We start from the raw sequence: 23,235 nt of genomic DNA on the forward strand, positions 1-23,235 counted from the left end.
CACTCAGTTAACAGCAGAACAACCACTAAATGTTCCTGCTTCAACATTTTGCTTCTGCATCCATAGACAACTCTACCTGTCAGGGGTAGCTTGCAGTGTTCGGGGATGTGTCAGCAGCAGTAACATCAGGACAGGAGTCTGCACAGTTTAGTAGATAGTTTGGGAGATAACAACATCCCCAAAGAGAGAAAGGTCTATAGCAGAGCACAAGTTTAAAGGAGAAGAGACAGCTTTGAAGATGAATTCTGGAGAAGAAAATGAGGGGTGAGGGAAATCTAACAACACAAAAATGGACAAGGCAAAGCACAACGGGAATTGCTGGAAAGGACAGTGGTTGGTACTTACTGACAGAGAAGGATCTGGCAGAGTAATCATGACATAGGCAGAGAAGAAATACCAATGCTAGAGGAAAATAAGAAACAGCAAAAGTATTTTTTTAAATCTTAAATTTGGGAGGAGAGAGAAAGCAGAGATTATCAGAGGGGTGACAGGAAGGCTAGAAAATATAGCTGTGAAATAATGAACTGTCAATCTAAGGCATATCTTAAAAACACTCTGAAATCAAATAACTGGATGAAGAGATATATCTAGTACTACTAGTATTGTTATTCAGAACACTTAAAATAAATTTTGAAATAACCCACCTCTAATTTTGCTGATTTTTTTTCCTTTACTGAGGATGCTCTTTATGTTTTAGGACATCAGAAGATAATTTATTTGCTATTTGCACAGTACTGATAGCAAGCATAGTGCTGGATGGAAGAAATACAGACTTGAAAAAAAAATAATCACCATCTAGAGCACTCATTCACCACGATTAAGACAGGTCCTTGTACCCCAGGCCAAGAGGTCTGTACTGGGGTGAACCTAGTGCAAGATGGCAGTATTGCATAATGGATGTGAGACGAAGTGGTAGGGGAAATGGGTGAAACGAACAGATAAGGTGACATTGGTGGGACACACCGAAAAGATCACTGATTAAGATCACTGATCACTGGTTGCCCCTCCCTGGAGGTGTTCAAGGCCAGGTTGGACAGGGCCTTGAGTGGCCTGATCTATTTGAGAGGCGTCCCTGCCCATGATGGGGATGTTGGATTAGATGATCTCTAAGGTCCCTTCCAGCCTATGCCATTCTATGATTCTATGATTCTGTGATTAAGATGACTAATAAAACACTAAAACAGAAAGTCGGATTGTGACTGTGCCTGTAGTAACTAAAGGATGGGAGCAAACATGATTTGTAAAAAAGGTGGTGTAATTTTGCAGTCTCACAACTTGCATTTTTCCCAATCTATTAAAGTTTTTTATGAAAAACCTTGTTATTTTCAAGTAGAAAAAAATCCACTTTTATTCCTTCCATTTATCACGGGGCAAGTTCTCAGGTGTGTAAATATTGAAATATTTAGGGCAAAAATGTCCCCCCAGGTGCATGTGGTACTCAGTTGCTTCAGGAGGAGCTGTGAATCTGCCTGTAAGAAGCTAATCTGGTCTCGGAGGTTTCGAGAAACCATAAATACCTTCTATTTTTTACATTTAACTATCATGTACAAAAATCAGGGCTACTCCTGCTAAAGTGGATAAATGGTGAATTTTATAATTTAGAAATAAACGTTACAATCAAAACATTCTAAGCAGTCAAGCTGTAACTCATTGCTTCCAGACTGGGGTCCACTAAGGTCAGCTTTTGTTGCAAAGCTAGATTTTATGCTTAGTGTTGCATATAAAGGCAAACAGACTGTGGAGAGATTTAAAAGTTGAAACCAAAGAGACTGGGCAGTTAGCCATTGCTTTGTGCCACATTTGTGTCTACTTTATACAAAATAAATGTTTCACTTACGTTCCTGGCACTTTCTTCTTCGAAAGGAAATACAAGACAGCAGCTGTAATTTTAATCAGCAAGAAACCGATACCCAACCCAATCCAAATATCTGCAAAATCAGAACAATCAAGGACAGAAATAAGTAAAAGGAAACACTCAATGAATTGAAAGATATTTCTGTCACTTTACAGACCCACCAGTTCGAAGGAGGCTTGAAGTTGGAGGCTGAAGGGGCTCAGCACTTATGTGGCAACGGTTTCCTTTCCATTCTTTTCCACATCTGAGAATAAAACATAAATTTATGAAACAGGGAGAAGCACATGAGAAATGCAAATTCTTTTGAGCACTTTTGCCAGTGACTAAAGCTCATCCAGGAATCACAGAGAAGCATCAAAGTTATTAGAATGAAATCCACGTGAGAAATACACAAAACAAACCTAAGAGAGAAAAATAAACCAGAACAAAGTTCAAAGATTAGAATTGGCTGCTTGCATGTGTTGCCACCGTATTGTTATTCCACAGCAAAAGAAATCTGACTAATTTCCCTGTTATCTCCCATGTGAGGGTTAAATACATTTCTGAGCTGAGGATATGGGACCCTAACATAGAGAAAGATACATGCTTAGAGATGAGAAAGATGTTTTTCTCCCCCCACCTAATCTGTCTCTCTTGATTTTCCATTTTCCTGTAAAAATGATACCCTTTTAACAAATACTTCTTCAAAACTGAAGTACTACATTTGAGCTAACAACTGCAGCCACGTCAATTTTTTCTAAATTTGCTGTTTGATTCAAACCCAGTCTTGATTTGAGGTAACCAAAATACAAACAATCTGACACAAGCTTTGATGTTTTACTTTACATTTGTTGCTTAAAAGTTAATCATAGTCACCAGAAGTGTGTATACCATTTCTCACTTTAATTTGTCAGGGTTTAGCTTTTGACTACATGCTTTCCTTGTGGCCTTCTCCATCAGAATGAAGGGACCTTGGAGACCCAGGTGAAGGCTGGCGGCCTCTGATGAGACAGGTGGCAGTTGGGAGCACCCTACGCACCCTTCTGGGTACACCAGGGAGTCTCAAAATGGCTGTAGGCACCTACATTTACAAACCCTAAACAGTGACAAGTGTAAAAGGTTGTTAGAGGGACAGCTACACATTGACACCTAAATTTCAGGCACCCCACTTGAGGAGCTGAACCCCACCCTGAGTGCCATACTGGAATAACCTCTACCAACTTTTCCATTATTTTCATGACTGGTGGTTTATGAGCTTCATAAATTTTCAACCTTTTTTTAAAGGAACATCAGAAAGAAATTATGGTAGTAATCCAGTTTCAGTCCTATTAATGTCACATGAATAGGAAATTAGTTTCACTTCTCACGATTTCTCTCTTTATACTTTGACAAACTGTATTAGTGTGGGCGGGTTGTGTATTGAGTTGTCTTCTCACCGTAACACCAACATTTTTTCATAATTACCAATTTTTATAAAGTAATTTCTATTTTGTAATTGTAGTTTCCTCTCCTGCCCTTAAATGTATAATACAAAATCTCACATATACACAATTAAAATTTTGTATTAAGGCTATTCTCTTTGAACTTGTGAGAGAGAACTTTGTGTTGTTTGTCATGGTTCAGCACATGGTATTGCCTATGTGCCTAATCCCAGCAGTTGCACACTGAGTTAACTGAGGCACTCCGGAGGGAGAGGAGTATTTCATTTTCCTAGAAAATGATTGAGCGTAGTGGACATAGGGAGAGGAAGGGTAGGATGATAGGAACAGCAAGTATCTGCCTGCAGCCTCAGTGAAATTTAGGAGAATCCTGAAAGGATTGGGGCATGTCAGAAATCGTATCTATATCTTAGTCTCAGACGTGACAGGAGGAAGGTGACTTCACTAAAGGCCAAAAGAGGCTGATTTTGGATCTGTTGCAACTCAGAGGAATAACGAAAGAGTGGGCAGAGAACATGCCAGGAGGAAAGTACCAGCCCTACTCAAACACAGTGGGTAGAGAGAGATTTATTTAACCCATTTTACCCCACAGACGTGAGTTTTCTCTGGTTAAAGGGTTACCTTGTTCAAGGTTAGTAATTGGTATACTAATGAATCCTAGCTTTAAAGACTGGAGCCAGTAGCATATTCTGACACGCTCATTTTAAAGAAAAAGTGGCACAATTTCAGCCGAGAGCTCTGGCTGAGCTGGAGATCCATTGTATTCAGAGACTGAAAATACCTACTCCCTTCAGTCCTCCTTTTTCTTCAGCATACTACAAAAATCATGTCATTCATAAGCTGTTCTTTTATGCAGACTGATGATTTTATATAAATGTCAAATTGGAGTTGGGCTCATACCAAGCCCTGTGGATCCATGTAGAAACATTGCAATCTGATGGTAATCACCCATCAAAATCATCTTCTGATTGCTTTCAGTTGCATAATTTCCTTTCTCCCCATTTGCCAGATTTTCTGTTGAGCTAGGTATGCTTTTAACCAAAATTGCTCTTTCTTGTCACTGCAGAACTTACTTGACTGTAAAAGAAAGAATGAGAAAACAGATTTGCAGCTGTGCATAAGCAGTAGTCAGATATGGCAAGACAGGTGCCATCTGCGGCTCTGGAGTCACCAGGGCATGGCTCACCTCAGAGCTGTGAAGAAGTAGTTCCCACAAAGGAGATGTGTGTCCTGGTAAAGGCATAAGAAAAGTCCTACTACCCAGAAATAACTAAATAATCTTCATATGCTATGTTTCCATTTATTGATGACATATTTCCATATGTTCATGCTGTGTTTGAATTATGGATACAAAAGTTAAGCACGTTTTAGTCTTATAAATAACTAGTTTATCTTCTTACACATGCAGGTTTTATAATCAACTACTACCTACCTTAGGTTGGCTCTTTATTACCCTCCAAATCTCTGAATCCCAACAGTATTATTTTATGTTACATGACACATACCAGTTAGGAATCTGAGGTCAGACTACGAACATGTGTAATTTTGGCCACTGAAATGGCTTTCCACTGTGCAGAATTAGGTTGTTACCAAAAGTGTCACCTTATAATACTGCCATTGCTTATAAAATAATTGGGTAAAAATTTAATTAAGGTGGAACAGAGATAGTATCTCTGAAACTTAGTAAGTGATTAGGACAAATTAAAAAATAGATAGGTGTGAAAAATATTGTAAAGGTTGTAAGAGGACTTTTCATAGGGAGAGGGAGGAGGAAGGTAAAAAAGATGAAGAGAGTAAAGACAACATAGCTAATCTTCAAAGACCAAGATGGAAAAGAAGTGCTAAACAACAAAAGACTAGAAGAGTGAGTGTATCAGCTGGTTAAGAATTCCCACTTGTATCTCCACACACTAATTTATTTGTTTATTTTTATCTTTGGCAGGGGAACTTAGCAATCATCCCTGCCACTGGTGTAAAATATAAGACTATCAGAAAAATCTGGGTTATAATTTGGAGATTCATTCAACTCTTCCTAAGGTTTGGCTATTCATTACTTACAAAATGGCGACTGCACAAGTAAAAAAAGCCAGAGAAAATAAAAGTTACAGCTAGCTGAGAAGCCTGCAACTTTCAGTGAGGCTGCAAGAAAAAAATGGGAAAACTGTTAACATCTTTGGTTCTCAGCTGATACACACACTGCCTCTGGCTTTTACCAAAGCCAAGCATTTTTGTGCCGAGAATAGAGGGGAACTTGTCTAAAATATCCAAAACAATCTACTTCTAGAGATGTCTTACAAGATTTTGATCCTTTTATATTTGGCCTCTCTGGACAATCTAGCTGACTACAGTGATAGCTGTGGTGGAGAAATGGCTCTCCAACTTGAAAGGAAGGAATAGAATGAGATTTCTAACAGCACAAGTATCTGCTGATAACTCAGACTAGAGAAGATAACAGTTCTAAACTGTGCATTTAAAATAAAATATAAATAATTCTAAACGAGCTTCTCCGGTTATTTCACTCCATTGCAAGTTTGAGGGTATTTTTAAAATGAATAAATATTAGGAGTATAGTCTTATATAGAACAATTGATTTTGATAAGAAATGCAGAAAATTGAGACTGGTTTGCAGATCTGAAAATGATATACCTCTATATGTCATTTTCTATTAAAGAAAAACCAGAAACTGTTTCAGGCTGTAACCAACTATTCAAAATATTTTGAAAGCTAACCAAAACTAATACAACAAAACATAGAACCTATAGTCCTTGAAGAATGAGATATATGTACCCACTTCTCTGAATCTGACTCTTTGGAGCCTTCTTCCTGTGCAGTCCTTTGCAACTGTGTGAGGTGAGTGTTGAAACGGTGTTATTCTCATCTGGTGATGTTTCCCATAGACTTTACACTCTGTACAATGCATGTAGGACTGGGTGGTTGATAAAAGAAGTGTCCCTTTATTCATCAAGGAATAAAAGAAAAATATCAGGAAAAAAGGTAGGAAAGGCAAGTTCCAAAGCAAGCGTGGTATTGGTTCATAGTGTTTTTGAGGATGTGGAAGAGGTTTCCTTAGCTGTTTGTACTGAGGGCACAGAATACATATCTCTCTGCTTTTGCAGTCACAGTAATACAGTCTCAACCCCTCAGACTTGGTCCTTTGTCTGTTACTGTAAAACTATATCAGTGAATAACAGTAATAATATCAGGCAGCTTTTTGGGAAATGAAGTCAAACTTCAGCTTTCTACTGTGCAGTCCTTGACATACGCAATTCTGAAGTGAACTTTAATGACTAACAGCTCTAGGTAGGTCAGAGCAGCCTGTAGTACACACCCAAGAGAAGGCTCACTTGAAGTCCAGTTAATGAAGGAGAACACTCTTAATTACCTACCCACTGCTGTGCATGGACTGTACTTAGAGTGCTTTACCTTCAGTTGGGAGGCAGATAAGTTGGTTCTTCAAAGTCACTATTAGCTTCCTCTCTGATAAGAGCAGTTGGGGATGTGCAAATGCTGATATGGTGGAAGGATCTTACAAAGTGCAGATCAACTATGTCTTCTGGGCTATATGTTAAATCTTCATTAGCAGGGTAATGGGAATTTTGAAGACTTTCCTTAATAATCCTTTTCTGCTATTTTATTTTTAAGACAGACAACTCTGAAAAGACTCTGAATTTCTCTCGAGCCATGAAGCTGAAATTCCACATTATTTATGTACAATTAATTTCCTCGGACTAATTGCATCTTGACTAATTAGCAGCAGCACATTTTATGTGAGTGTTAAGCTTATCTGAAATGCAGAGATAGCCATTGTAATCCATTCAGACAGGAAGCTCTTCATAGTTGAAACGGGAGGAGCAAGAGAGAAAGACAGATGAAATAGCACTTGAATACTTCCATCCCAGTGCACATCCTAATCTATCCCGCCTGACAAAATGTCTTCTGCTATTAGCAAGTTCTTACGGGAAAGTCACCCTGGAGAGGAGAAAGTTAACCCTCTGAATTTGCTTCTAGGATTTCCAACTCGTTATTTCTTAACATAGATATTGGTAACACAGAAGAATGAACTTAACATTGCCTGTGTTGCTGCACACTTTGCCTGTAGTTATGACTCATCTCACTCAGAATGAAAAATAAAAATCAGACAAGATTTTTGTTGGTTTTGTTGTTCATTTAGGGCAGGTTTAATTTACAAGAACATGTCTGGCTGATACACTGCTGCATTTCAGAATATCAAACTTTATGCTGTATTAAAGGTAGCATATGCAAAACTCAAACTAAGCACAGATGTGTACCTGATTGCTCATTTTCCTCCTGGCATCTGATTCCTTACTTGTGGAATTTTACTTGCGCAAGTATTTTCTCCAGTCTGAGATCGACAAATGGTATCACTCTAATGCATCAGTATCACATATGGCTCTTGGGTAGGGGCAAATGACAAGAGAAGAGCTTTGCAGTAGAGAATCAAGTTCATGACCTCCAAGAACAAGCACGAACATAGCTCCTCGTTAACTTGGAAAGAAAAAGCTCCAACAAGTGCTATCTTCAAGGAAGACTTTGATGCATGTGGAAAATTGAATGTTGAAAACTGTTAGATTTGGGTGTTTTTTCCTCCTTTTTTTTTTTTCTCTCCTTTTTTCCCACCAAAACCCAGTAATTACTAATGTTTCATAACGACTAAGGTTGTTCACAATAAAGCAGTGTTCTGCATTTTCATTTTCAAAAATCATTAGTGTTTCTCAATATACTATATTGGTTTCACTTTTTTCAAGAGCTCTCATGTTTTGTGTTGAATGAGATAAAAAGTCAAAAAAATTAAATCATATGTGGTGTTTATCTAGAAGCATTCAGAGCATTAGATACTAAATATCCATTTGACATCTCCTCTGCACTTCTTCAGATTTAATAGCTTAAGTGCCAATCTTTTTTATGTTAAAAAGATTTGCATTAAAAGGCAGATTGAACATTAAGAAAATGTCCTGAAATGTTAATCATCTTTTGTGATCATGGAAATGGCTACAGAATTTTTATTTTTACTTATTTGTTTAAACTGCCTAGATGCATAAAAGAAATTGCTCAACAAGTAATGGAGACAAAACGGAAAAATTAGCCGCTAGACAAATAGCAGTGACCATAGCTACTTCTGCCCACAGAAATTTCACAAGTAGATGGGAATGAGGTACACTCAGCATGTCATCAACATAACAACAGCAATAATTTCTATTTTTATCTGCAAGTGTCTGTAACATAGTTCATTCAGTTACTGCCAGAAAACAATTAATAAATAGAAAGTACAGAACTGACCATTTCTACTTGCAAGAGCTCTTTCTGCCATTCTCACCAGTATTCTTGGTCAAAGCACACCTCTTTTCTCCTGTGAGACACATCTACTTTTCTTATTTTTATCTGAAACACGTGTCATACAGAAAAAAACTAATCTGCTATGTCATGTGTACATTCAGAATGACCAACAGTCACCCATTTAGCGTGCATGGTATTAATAGTATGTAAGTTAAGGAAGTAGTACGTGGATGAGTGTAGTTATAGTTTTCTGTGCATTGAAAGAGAGACTAAAAGTGTACACTTTGTAGTGTTCTCTAGAGACTGTACTTACTTGTGAATCTGCCACAATGCACTACGCTAGTATCTTCTGCGTGAACATAAATTTGCCATTACCATGTTTATAACACATTTGCTCTGTTTATAGTATATCACACAGGGATCATTACACACTAGTGCTGACATTATTCGGGAGCTGTGCCATACCTATGAGAGTGAAGACTATTCGAAGAGTGGTGACAGAGGACACAAGGGGGAAAAAACCAACCCACAACTTAGTTCTTTGCAGAAAACAGACTTTACATCCCTCTGCTACATCAGTGTAGAAGTTTCTCTACTCACCAGCCTTTGCAATCAGTGTTATGCAAAATAAGCGTATGATGAAAGTAAGAAAAAACAATACAATGAAAGTATGATGAAAACGGCAACACTTTATTCCATTATGGGAACAAAGTAACCTCTACTTCATCAATGTAGTTATCTGTTTGCACTCTAGTTGTTATTAGTTGTTTGTACTCAACGAAAAAAAAATCGTATTCTCTGATTAGTCTTCATCGCTGAATCAAATATACAAAATTCCAATTGTGAATGTTCCGTGAATGGCCTCAGAAGATATCATACTTATGATAAATGTAACCTGTTCCCTGCTGACTGTAGCTGGAATTAGAAGTCACATTATTCTGTTTGTGATTAAGCTCAGAGGACATGTGGGACAAGGAGAAACTTCTCTTGCAAAGGACAGGTGAAGCGGATGGTAATCTTGAATGTCAAGAGCTTCAGATCAAGCATTCAAATATGACAGCTAGCAAGGAATCCAGAGAATAACAAACTCAGGAATGAAAAGATGTACAAACTTTGGTATGCTGCTTCTTAAGATCATGGAACCACAGCGTGGAGATGACAGAGAAAGTAAAATATCTGGATACGTCACTAGGTGACTATGAGTTAGCAATACTATGTAACCTTTGGGGAAAAGAAAAAAAAGAAAAAAGAAACCTGAGTATTATAAGAAACCGTGACATGTAGATAAGAGCACATTAACCCACTGGGAGAGAGTCAGACGTTCCCTGAAACACTGTGTGCAGTTCTGGTCATTCTTGTTCAGAAAGACAAAGTAAGAGTGGAACAAGGCAGAGGCAAACTCTAAGATGAGCAGAAAAGTCTCACAAGAGGATTCCAGAAGAGTTTAGCTTGTTTAGTCTGCTGAAAGAAGAGCTGAGAGGCATATGGCTGTTCTCTATAAACACTTTGGAGGATGATCAGCAGAGGCATTGAGGGGCTTTTAAGGTTAAGGGAGGATACTGGCACAATTACAAATGGGTATAAACTGGCTATGAATAAATTTATGAGGAAATTATTAGAAAGTATCCAAGGAGAAGTGTGAGGCTTTTATCCTTCCTGCATGTCTCACAGTATGTTGCTTCAGAAGAGCCAGCTGTTACTCTTTGTAACTGGTACCACATATTCCAAAGAACTTTAGATGCTGGAAACTCCCAGTAACACAGCAAAGTAGAGAGGAATATGCAAGCCAAGAATTCCCCATAATTGGTCAAAAAAGAAAGCTAACTAAACTTCTGAATAAAATTATATGATGTGACTGTGTGTAATAACAAGGGACTGGATTTAGGACAGATATATGGCTCTATTCTGGAAACTGCTAAAATTCTTAACTGTCAAATACAAAAGAGTCAATATGAGGCAGAGTAATATGAGCTACGAACAGATTATAAATGAAATGTAAGTACTCTGAGAAAAGATCTGGGCATCTTCATAGATTATTCCATGAAAGTAACTGCTCATGTTGTATCATAAAAGCATGCACTATGCATAAATAGTAAGAAGACATTAGAGATTACTGTGATTAAAATCATATGGCAGAGACTGAAAAGATCAGATTTAATTTATACAGAAGATGAGTGGGAGCAGATATGATGAAGGTAAACAAAATGATATATGGTAAACGGAAGAAAAATTGTGTGTTGCTGTCTATCCTCTAGAACATTAAATCAAACTGAAAGGAAAAACATCTTAAACTAATAATAAGGAAGCTATTTGTCACATAGCGCTTAACTGACCTGAGGGAGTCCTTGCTGTAGTAAGTCTTAGAAGCCAAGAACTTAACTATACGTACTGGAGAGAGCTCCTTAAAACAGTAAACAAAACCCTTTGGAGACTGCAGAGCTTAAAGTGCTAACTGATGGCAATTTGGTAGAAAATGCATATATTGGCATCATAATTTTCTACACGTATTTTCTGGTTTCTCTGCTCCCAGGGTGTGCTGTCAGCTAGTCCCATGTCCCCAGCATGGCACACTCCGGTTACTCATTGCTCTTACAGCCACAATGACAGGTTCTAATTACAGCCTATTGAATAAGAAAGGTTGCTGTTAGAAGGAAGGACTCAGTCAGTGTATATAATTCCTTTTTATATAGATACACAATGAAACTATGGTGGCTAATTGTAAAGTTTGGAGTGGGACTTAATTTTTCTAGCATTAACCACCTGAAAAGGGAGTTACCTAGAGACAGTCCAGACGAGCTTAGATTATGAGAATTAAAGAGAGGAATCCTCATCTGGATCCTTTACCGTTGGTTATAACAGTGTCACGATGACTAGTTCAGATTAGATAGGTACATTTAGCTGTTACACAGCTAGGCAAGAGGAACAACACCTTAATGCTTGCTGTTAAATGTTTAAACAGAAAACAAGCAGTGTCTGATGTTAGAGTAGGAGCATAGGGGCGAGCTCTTTATCACAGAGAGCTTGTGAATTACATCCCGTTAGGTCCAGGCAAACCATTTATTAAAGGGGGAAGGGTAAATACTATCTCTGGCTTCCATCATTTTAAATAGACATGATTGGAGAATTTCAGAGCAAATATTTCTTCACTGAAATTATTTGACACATGAAAAACCTCATGTTTCACAGAAAATGTGGATTTAAGCTTTAAAAAATTTCTGTCATTGCCAGAAACCTACCTGATCTCCTGCCTCATTTTTTTTTTGTCTGGATCCTACCCTAAAAACCTCAGAACAAACCCAAATTTTGAAGTTACCTTGTTGAAAAGACTGATTTGAAAAACAAATCACTTTATGCCTTCACTAAAATTCTTTCTGATTTAAACCAGCATGATAGTTTTGTACATGACAGATTTTTTTCAGTGTATTTTATCCTATCACAAGGAAATGCAGACCTATATGGGAATTATTTTCTGTGTCATCTGCTTTTGTGCCTTTACTCTTCAACGAAATAGGCGCCAGGAGAATTCACCAAGGGTTGGCACATGTCATGAACTCTATTTTATGGTACAGATTCATTCAGCTACAGCAATGAAGCAGAAGTATGTGCTCACAGCAGATGGTCAGACCTGAAATTCCCCATTTCCAACAATTATGCTCTTTTTAATGCTGTCTTTTTCCACCTTCTTAAAGAATAGCTTTCTGGTAACAGATTTTCCACTATCATAAAATAACACTGATGGTTAAAAGCCCCAGTGGGACAAATCATGATGCTACTCCTGACACTGAAGAAAGGATTTGGTGCTAGATTCAACAGGGGAATGACTATCCACTTAGCTAACCATTAAACAAAATAAAAGGCTTAAGATTTCTTCCACTAGAATTAAAGAATTATTTTTTAAATGGAATTTTCTCTAGGGCAAAACCAGTATTTCAACCCAATTTTATTTAAAGGTCAAACCACCAGAGAACATATTGTTTAATTCTAACTGATGCTGACATGAGACATTCACACAACAGAAAAGAAAGAGCTTGAAACAATGTAGTAGGTACATTGATCACTGACTGCTGAAGATCAGAGTTCAAATTACGACTGAGTCTTGAGTTTCAGCCCACTGCTTCTGAGTCTGGAGCTGGGCTTTGTAAAAAGTGACCACCAGAATAAATAACCTTTTCCGTATAACACTCTTGCCATTTTGAATCTGGATAAAAAAGTGAAAATTAGAAATTGTGTCAACTGGAATTAAAAGACAGGATACCGGGAGCGCAGGGCTGGCGCCTTGAAGGAGGTTTGGTGCAGGTAGCCCAAGTGATACACCTTGCACAGAGAGCATTTCACTAGTGAGAAAAGAGATTTATCTCAATTTTCTCTTACTCTAAGAAACCTAGGAGAATGAACTAATACAAATTACCATTTACAATATGAAGTGAACTTACTCCAGAAGTCTGTATCACTACAGTGGTATCTGAACTGCTCAAGCAATGTGAAAAAGCTGCCTGAAGAGATACACCTTGGCTTAAATCAGCTCACAATAGAAAACCAATCCTTTATGCCAGTCTATCAGTCTATCTTGTTTTCAATTCTAGCTTCCCACTTAATTTTTCTTTTTTTTTTTCATATGGTCCAAACTTACATGCCTTTCTCTCTTTGCCCCTCTTGTGTTTCTTTTTCTTCTATACTTTCCCTCCCTCCCTTTTGCTACTTGTGGAACATGCACTTGGATCTGTTGCTTAATTTGCTCTTGAAGAACACTCCAAGGAGAGGAAGTGCGTAGAAAGAGAGAGAGCAAGGAGAGAAAGAGAGAGAGAAACATAAATCTCTAAAACCTACTTTTTACATGTTTGTGTCTCAGATTTAGCCCCTAGTTGCACCTTCTAGAGGACTGAATGAAGATTAAGGAATGACCTGACAGAAAGCCTGATCATGCAGCTGTATTGACAGCTGGTAGCAAAATTCTTTTGCTTTCAGAAATTACACTGGTTTCATATTTAGATATAATTAGGAAATAATGCAATAACGTATAGAAGTGACATCTAGTTTTAAGATAGACATGTTAATTTCACAGAAAAAAGCTTTTTACTTAAATGACAGTTCTGTTGATACAACAGATGTGGTTACATATCAGTAGAAAAACCTAATAAAAGATCTGCATATATTTACAGTAGCTGGATTTTTCCACAGAGACTTTCATTTGCTTTGGTTTTGCTAGATTGTGGATTTGTATTTTCGGGAGTTTGGAGGTTGGTTGTTTGGAATTTTTTTAATTTTTGCTCTTATTGCCTTTAATTAGACTGTAACAATACTACATAGTCACTGGTTTATTATCTGCACTATAACTACTCAGGTAAGAAATAATAGATATTTATTGCAAATTCAGTTCACATTTCTGCTTTTCACTGCTGCTTACCATCTGAATAGCTTCCATATGAATGAATCTGCAATGTCTAGGTGAAATTAAATAGTTATTTAAAAAGTTTGAGCAATGGAAGTGTTTTGTCTGTATTAAACCACACATTTGGCACAAATAAAATAAAAATGTGACAGAATTATTTTCTTTCCTTTCCTCTTGCCCCTTTTCAGCAGTGATCTAGTCTTTTTATCAGCTGAAATGGTCTGCTTTAACCAGAGCCTGCCAACACAGGGCATAGCTCCTGGCAGGTGGATTGTAGTATATATTGGAGATTGTAAATCATTTTGTCATTCTCAGAGAGTTGTAAATTTATCTACTTATATGGGAGACAACACTGTACAATAACATCTAATGCTGCCTCTTCCCAACACTGTACAAGCCAGGTGCACAAGTACAGGCTAAGATTACATCAACACAAATATCTTCTTTAAAGTTTTTCACTTGCATTTTAAATATAGGTCTATAAGAAACAAACAAACAAACAAACAAAGCCATGAAACTTCTCTTTTGCTTACCCTCCATGTAATAGAGAGACAGTGGTTTACACTCTACTTGAATCAGTCATCTCCCAGAAACGGTTTGAATTCTGCAGTAAGTTCTACAGGTGCCAGTGTGGTCTATGGGAAAGAATAATGTTGGGATGTTGTCTCTGCATAAATTGCACAACCTTCTTCTCAAATGAGAGATGAATTTCACAGAAGCTTGGGGAATTCACTCTCTAGTTTCTTGCTAACAAGTTAAATTTATGAAATCTTCAGAGAAATGACCTTTAAACAATTTATGAGAACCTAAGACAGTTTAGATGCAATAAAAATAATTTCATCACAACCTTTCTCCCAGCTCCACATTCTGTTAGCGTTGTTATGGTTACAGAGTCAAGACTTGAGAATTTATGAGAGGCTGGAATTAGGGATTCCCATGCAATTTCAATTCAAACCCTCATGCATGCAAGTTCAGGCACAGTGTTTAATTGGAAGATCACAAACTCTCTCTGCATCTCCCCCACAAATAAAAATCTTTAATTCTAGTATTCAGTGTTTGGCTTTGCAAAAATATTATCATCACGGCATACAGCAGAGGTGATTTACTGTACCTAATACAAAACAGAAAAACTCCATTGTTACTGTGAGTAGCTAAATCACCTCTTCTGTCATCAGTGTTTGAACCTTCAGACTTCAACATTTAATAGTACTCTATTAGTTGACATGAAGAGAAATTGAAACTTCAAGAACATTCTTGAAACTTTTATTGAGGAGAATAGATCTGGCTTATTTGCCTAAATTCAATAGAAGATGGAATGGCTTATTTCAACTGTTATACTTGGCACTTTGATTAAGTAAAATCTTTCCCATGGTCTTTAGTGCACCACATATTGTTAATAATATATGGTGAGCTATGGCTAATGATAGAACAATTTCTAACCACATTCCAGCATCCCTTCTGTAATCTCTCTCCTTGGTTGCAGACAAGGAATATGCAGCACAGATGAGGAAGAGAGAACAATCTCTCTGATGTTAATGCTGCTGTGCAATGAATCACTGTACTTGTACAATTCAGAGCAGCCTTTGTACTCCTTTAACGTGTACCACCAGGCAGAACAAAAAAACAGTTAACCTGCATTGCTGGTCAACAGCCCTAGCAGGTAGAGGTAGCATCCAAAGATCTCTGAGGTCAAAGAATACTGGCTATGTTCTGGTTTTCTTCTGATGATTTTACGTCAACAGTTGGGCTAAGGTGGCAGGGAGCCATGACAAACATTCTGTATTAATAAGGGACAGATTTACATTTTTTAAAGGCATAGTGTCAGTGGAGTAAGGCACAGGACCAAGACTTTTATAATAGCTGAAGTCAGATTTTATACAACTCAAAAACTGACTTCATTAATCCAATTCTCTGAATGCAAGGACATTGCAATTTTTCATGTGTTTGGAATAAAAAATGTAAATAATTTCTGCATGGTTCCTAGCAGGTGATTTTTTTTTTTTACTACTCTTGAAACAGTCTGTTACAAAGCTGGTACAATGCTCTGCCTTTAGTCTTTCACATCAAATAAATGAAAATCAAGAAAACGTATCTTAATTTCACAAATCTTTTCAAAGAAATTAGAGTAAGAAGTGCATCACACTACTGCATATCAATTACTTTTTTCATTGATAGTAAATAAATTTATAATATATTGTATCGAAGCATGACATATTCAGAAATATTTTCTCTGTAATGTGTAAAAGGAGACTGAACTTATTTGCACATGACAGTTTTCCATCTTTTGAAAGAGATTAAACATCGATAAGATGTTTTCTAATAATTTATTTTCTGGTTTTGTTTTGTGGTTTTTTTTATTTTTACTAGAAGGATTTTCTCAGCAGTTCTTTTCAATCTGCTAGTGTAAAATCAAGAATAACCCAAAGTTTTATCCTTCTTTTCATGACGTGCCTGATGACCTGCTTTACAGAGTTTGTCCATTTTGTCATCTAAAATTTCCTGCCAATTTTTTCTGTTCTTTTTCTTGTCTTCAAAAGCAGTTTTAATTTTCGAGCTCAGTAATCTATTGTATCGTTTTTAATTTCTCCGAAACTTGTATAGTATAACTTTTTTAGTTATATTATGATATTAACCAATACTCACTCAGAATCGATGTTATGTCTAGATCTGGACTACTAAACGCCAGAAGATATGGTGTGGGCACCAAGTATACCCACAAAGCCATGAAAATACTGACAGGCTAATGCAAGACTAGCATGTTGGCCATTCTTGTCATTTTATCACAGGATGTGCAATGCTTGTTTTTCACATTGAATATTTGAGAATCTCAGCCTGTTTCATTCCAAATGTAAATATGTAGATAGATTCCATGTTTGATTTCAGCTTTATGTTAAGTTTCTTTAATCAGCATGATTAGTTTTCTTTGAACCTTCTTCTGGAGGAAGCAGATTGCTCTTTTCCTGGTAATATACTGAGCAGCTGGAGAAGTGGCAGGGAGGAGGGAGGAGACCACAGAGCAAACCAGGCTCAGCAAGACAGGGGGACACAGCATGGAGCTGCCAGCCTGCGTCTCACATGAAAAAGACTGAGAAACAAGAGAAAGGAGAGGGAGAGAGGCCCTCAGAGCTGAAGGGATGCTTCCTGGGGGCCAGAGGAGAAGGAGCAGAGCTTGTGGACACTCGGAAGGTGTCTGAGTTAACTGCAACAAGCTAGAAAGCAAGGACATATCTGTGAGCACAAGTAGGCAAGGGGACAGCTGTGAATAAATCCTTTTATTTCGACTTCACTGTCCCTAGTCACAGTGAGTTTTCTCAATTTAAATAGTATTCTAAGATTTCAGTAAAAGTGGGCTTTTAGTTTAAAAGCTTTTTCATGTTCAGTCTGGGCACATGCACTTTTAAGATAGAGCATGTTGCAAGTATATCTCAAGGGATCAAAACTTAACACAACGATATTATTAGGAAAAAAAAAAGCCAAATGTTTATTTCTTGGCCTGGGTTTGATGTTAGGGTAGGTCATAAAACATTGCAACCTTGGCAACCACAGAACTAAAGACTCCCTTTAGAGTCCCCATCTTGTGGGTGTGATGATATGGTAAAACTTCCAGTAAAAACCACTGGCTCAGGTAGCAGCTGCATCCGTAGGTGTTTTCCCACTCACAAGTTCAAGAGGAGACATTCAGCTGCTGGGAAGTGACAGGAATCTGAGCCTGCCTCTGCTCAGCTGAAAAGGGGTCAGGCTAGAAGAAATCATCCTGCATGATGGGCTTTGTCTGTAAGGCAGTGGTTGAGACTTACTTTTGTAAATATTTTCTCTAAATATATAGACACTCTTCAGCTACAAATTATAGCACAAGTGCAAAAAATTTACATTTTATTTATTCTCTCAATTATCTCTTTCCTGAAGATTTTAATATCTTGAAATATTAGACTGTATATAGTGCTCATTATTAGTAATTTTAACAAAAAGACGTTTTGCTAACAGTAGATTTAATAATGCCTAGTTTCCTATGTATTCATGTCCATTCATATTCTCAATAACATCATTTTTCTCATGTCCTCATGATTTCTTCCATCTTCAGCCTATTTCTTTCAGATCTTCTCTGCAGTACTCTCAACTCTGTCACATGAGTTGGGGCTGTTCAGCCTGGAGAAGAGGAGGCTCCGGGGTGACCTTATAGCGGTCTTCCAGTACCTCAAGGGGGCCTACAAGAAAGATGGGAAGAGGCTGTTCAGGAGGGCCAGTTGTGATAGGACAAGGGGTAATGGTTTTAAAATAGAGGGAGGTAGATTCAGGTTGGATATTAGGAAAAAATTTTTTACCATGAGAGTTGTAGAACACTGGAACAGGTTGCCCAGAGAGGTGGTGGATGCTCCATCCCTGGAGACATTCAAGGCCCGGTTGGATGAGGCCCTGAGCAACCTGATCTAGTTGGAGATATCCCTGTTCCTTGCAGGGGGGTTGGACTAGACGGCCTTTGAAGGTCCCTTCCAGCCCTAACGATTCTATGATTCTATGATTTCTATGAGCACATACTGCTGGACAAGAGTTAGCATGGTGCCATAAGACAAATGCGTGCTGATTTGTTGGTTAATACATGCATGGCAAAGAGCATAGGTAACTATTGAGTTCATACTGTCATTTTGTCTTATTTTGGAGAGAGCACAGAACTGCAAATTAGATTTTCCTGTCTTTCTACAGTAAATACATTTTCCAAAACCTTCTAGGGATATCACATTGTGGACATCTTTATCTGCCTCATCAAGATTAGTCAAAATTGACCGACTAGCTAAATATGGATTTGAGTGGAAAGAATCAAGGATGGACAAATAGAATAGCAGTACAGTCACACTAACTTTGTTTTGTTACTGTATTAGGATAAAAAGAAGTTTAAAAAGATAGAATGTCTCTGTTCTGTTTGTAACTGCATCCAATGTCCATTAAGACTTGTATGCCCTAGTAACAATCTCAGATGTTCTCATAAATCATTGTGTCAAGGCTCACCAGTTACTTACTATAAATCCCAGAGAGTAGTCTTGTGCTAGAGCTGTATCTTGATGAAGGGCACAAGAGGAAATCTTGATGAACGGACACTCTTCTAGTGCAGGCAGCTGCCAGTACACACTGTGGCATGGACAACCAGTGCCTAGAATTTTTGGTTATTTCCTTCCTTCCTTCCTTCCTTCCTTCCTTCCTTCCTTCCTTCCTTCCTTCCTTCCTTCCTTCCTTCCTTCCTTCCTTCCTTCCTTCCTTCCTTCCTCCCTTCCTTCCTCCCTTCCTTCCTTCCTTCCTTCCTTCCTTCCTTCCTTCCTTCTTTCCTTCCTTCCTTCCTTCCTTCCTTCCTTCCTTCCTTCCTTCCTTCCTTCCTTCCTTCCTTCCTTCCTTCCTTCCTTCCTTCCTTCCTTCCTTCCTTCTCCTTCCTCCCTCCCTCCCTCCCTCCCTTCCTTCCTTCCTTCCTTCCTTCCTTCCTTCCTTCCTTCCTTCCTTCCTTCCTTCCTTCCTTCCTTCCTTCCTTCCTTCCTTCCTTCCTTCCTTCCTTCCTTCCTTCCTTCCTTCCTTCCTTCCTTCCTTCCTTCCTTCCTTCCTTCCCTCTCTCCTTTCCCTGCAAATTAGTTGTGAAAAATCTTGTAGTCAGGCTCACCCCAGAGGAAATAGAAAGGAAAACCAATGTCTGTTTTCTTTTCTTAGGTCTTACACAGTAAAGAACAATACTAACCAGGCTGGGAGAAAAGAATATTTGCCAGTATTTATGCCTCTGGCATCTTATTGTCCTTAATGTGCTACCTTCAACTTAATTTTTATCTCTTCGGGCAACGTACCTCCACCTCTGTTATTGACATCATTTCCCTATTTCAGTTATTAACCAAACACATTCCACTCTTAGTTAAAGGTTTACAAAGGCTTTCAGATCAGCCAGAGCTCCACCAGATTAGAAACATATTTACATATCCCCATAAGAGAGATTTCACTCCTACATTGCCTGATCCTTGCATCTCTTTCCAGATTCTTCATCCTAACTGAGCTTAACTGAGCAAGATGAGTACGAGGACTCAGCTCTCAGCCCAGGCTGACCTGACGAAACTGACTTGTAGGACAGTGAATAACTTCCACTTGAGAGTAAAAGTTATTTGGAATGAATCAGAAAACAAATTTTTGCTCAGGTGTCAAGCATACACATGACTGAGGCCCCAGCTGCCCCCCGCCTCCCAACTTTTTAATGAACTCTAAAATGACTTGACAGAATAGAAAGCCAAAAAGCTGAACTCTAAACTTAAATACATTAAAATAAAAAATATCTAATTATTTGTTTCTCATTTGATTATAATAAGTAAGAATTGTAAGTAGTGGTACTTAAGGAACAACATTTTGGGATGCTGTACAGCAATTCTCAATGTTTGATTCGTAAGTGCATTTCTAATACTTTATAAGCATATAGATTTTCTCCTTTAAGCAGTTAAAATTATAATTTCTAACACAAGGAATTCAATTCAGAATGTTTTGCTCAAATATCCAGAAAAGAAAGGAATGTTTTACAATCCTCTTTCATGTCCAAAGACTTTCTTTGAAGGCCAGCAGTTAGATGAGGATACAATCACAAACATAGGAACAGTGAGGATTTCTGAAGCTGGAAGAGTAATAGTGCTGTCCACTCATAACAGATAGCAGATTATAATCTTTTCTGAGCCTCTTGTTTTGGTTTGGAATTCCAATGAAAAAATGTCTTGCCTGATATTTTATATTTAGGACACATGACTAGTTTGTAGGATATTCCTACAGAGGATCATAATAAGAAATAAAGTGAGGAAGCAAAGAAAACTTACCAACCGAAACCAAAATAATGAGTTGTTCTAAATAAAAATGAAAAACAATAACCATGTCACTGGTTTCACATGACAGATACTTGGTTGGTATTACTTTAGAAAAAAAGACATTTCATGCTGGATCTGAAGAAACCTCAATATCAAGAAATTAAGACTACAACTAAATAAGACTATAACAAAGAATAATACCAAATCAGCTATGCTAAGAGTCATGAGAAAAACCCTGGAATTTTAAATTTGATAAATCCTTTCATAAGGATTATAAAAATTATTCTTTGAATACTCAAAAATGACATCTTCCAATCAAACACAGAACACGTACTTGAAGAACTGGGCTTTGTCACAAACTTCAAATCAGAGAAAGAAAAAAATCTAGGTCAAGTCCTGTCTTGCAGTAGTTTATACAGTTCAATACCATGAGGAAATTGTTTCACTGTTAGTAGACCAGTATCCTATTTTCATCACTTAAAAATTTAATTCTGTGAAGGACTATTTAGCAACAAAATTCAAAATTAAAAGGAAAAATGAGGTCCAAGGTTTCATTAAAAACAGTATCTTCGAGTTTAACAAAAAACTAGTTAAATTTATATTTCAAAGTAATTCCTTTTGGTAAGACATAAATATAATCCTGCTCAATTTATGGAGTGAACATTAGTGTAAGGTTGTCAGGATTTTTTACTTTACATTTCTAACTGGAGATAAGAACATTTACATCAGCTGAGGAATTGGTTCAGTAATTACTGTGGTGCTACTTACTACTATAAACTTCTTTCAGTGCTCAAAAATGAAGCTGGAAATATAAAACCTATGGGACAGAGTATTGACAAAAGTGGAAACGATTTGTCACAGGCATGTACAAAATGTAGAACTTGTATGAAAAGCAGTGCAAACTGAAGGATCTACTCAATTTTGTAAACTGAGTACTTAGATTTGGGGTTGAAATGTTGCTAGTATCTCAGACTATCCTCAATCTTTCCTTGAAAGGTTAAGGGTTAACATGAGATCAACACTTGATGTTCACGCACTTGATGTTCTTGTGAATAACCCTTTATACAAATTTATTTATCTTTGAGGTTAATTATCTTTTCCTGAGCATTTAATATGTTTAGGTGCTTGTCCCTAAGCAGTTCCGTTCCACCTCTTCTTTTATTTCTTCCTCAAGAAAGAGACTTTGAGAACTTTCTCTCCATGAGGATTCAATAAAAACAGCCTTCCTGTGGCTCTGGTCACCCACACAGCAAAAAGGAAGTTAAACTGTTTGCTGACATATCTCTTATGGTTTGGGTCTGAGCCTTTGCTCTCGAGTCTGCTGCCAGAAGTTTAACTTGCACAGACAATACTTTGTGGGTGATGACTTCACTTGGAATCAAGAGCCAAGAATTGGAGAAACGTCCTGTGTGCCATATCTGTGGTAATTAGGAAAGCATTCCTGGATCCACACTTTTAAAGTTACAGCAGATGTGCTTATTTTGTGGTAACCATGCAGTGGAAGCAAGCCATTCTCTGGCCCCTAAGCCCCAGCTTAGCTAATCATAAGGAAGGTCAGCAAATGCAGTATTTTTCTCGTGACATTTCATAAACACAGGGTTTCAAGATGAATGTGGATGGAAAGGCCAATAATCCTTCCATCCCTTGTGATCTGCATAGAATTGTGGTTTGCCTGAACTAGCGGAAAGCTCAGGGTAATTATTTGGAAAGATAGACACTGTTTAGAGAGCTAACATATCTGTATCAATTCCTATCTTACCCTTGAATACTTTGAAAGACATTATATTAGGAGAGCTGCACATGCTGAGGCCAGAAATCCTCAATTCCAGACTTGTACTTTATTCTCAGGACTAGTTTTGTACCCTCACAGAAGCAGAATGAATGGATGTGCACAGCAAGTTCTCAGTTGGTCAAGCACTTTTGTCTGGGCCTTAGAATTTTTACTTCAAAAATTTCTTTTTAAAGGTTCAGCCATCATTCCTGCCAGGCTTCATAAATCTGTGCCTGAAGCTACTGCTTGAACGGCCCTAAAAATAGCAACAGCAAAAAAAAATTTCCATATGTGTTCTTTGTTGTAGAAGAGTGAAATTAGTTATTAGGAATGCATGCACTAGCACTACTCGGAATACTTAGCTACAATAATTTTTAAAGCCACTAAAAATTGTGTTATAGAATTTTTCTGTGCTTCTTGTTTCACTGACGATACACCAGAATATGAGCCACAGACAAAAGAGTCTTCTGACAAATTCTGTAATTTGGTAACATTAGAAAGGATATTGTTTTGAGATACTATGTGGAAATACTTTGTAATGAGGACACGCTTCATTCACAAGAAGGAAAACTATTTTTTAGATGTTGAAAAAGTACTCCATCTCCTGAGAACCTCTTCCCTTTATCATGTAAGATATACATGTTCCTGATGAGTTTGTACTGAGAATAGTGAATATTGACTGGATACTTCCTTAAATT

At 37.6% G+C, this 23,235-nt stretch overlaps 1 protein-coding gene across 1 annotated transcript in view; it reads right to left on the reverse strand.

Annotated features, from left to right (window-relative positions):
- The window catches only part of MALRD1 (MAM and LDL receptor class A domain containing 1), a 272,026-nt gene that overhangs the window by 10,163 nt on the left and 238,628 nt on the right, over positions 1-23,235 (reverse strand). Inside the window, 2 exon segments of the mRNA XM_086614885.1 lie at positions 1,838-1,928; positions 2,017-2,099. Of these exon segments, the coding sequence (XP_086471011.1) occupies positions 1,838-1,928; positions 2,017-2,099 (174 nt within the window).

Source organism: Tauraco erythrolophus, chromosome 7, assembly GCF_009769465.1.
Source record: "Tauraco erythrolophus isolate bTauEry1 chromosome 7, bTauEry1.pri, whole genome shotgun sequence".
Taxonomy (NCBI): Eukaryota; Metazoa; Chordata; class Aves; order Musophagiformes; family Musophagidae; genus Tauraco; species Tauraco erythrolophus.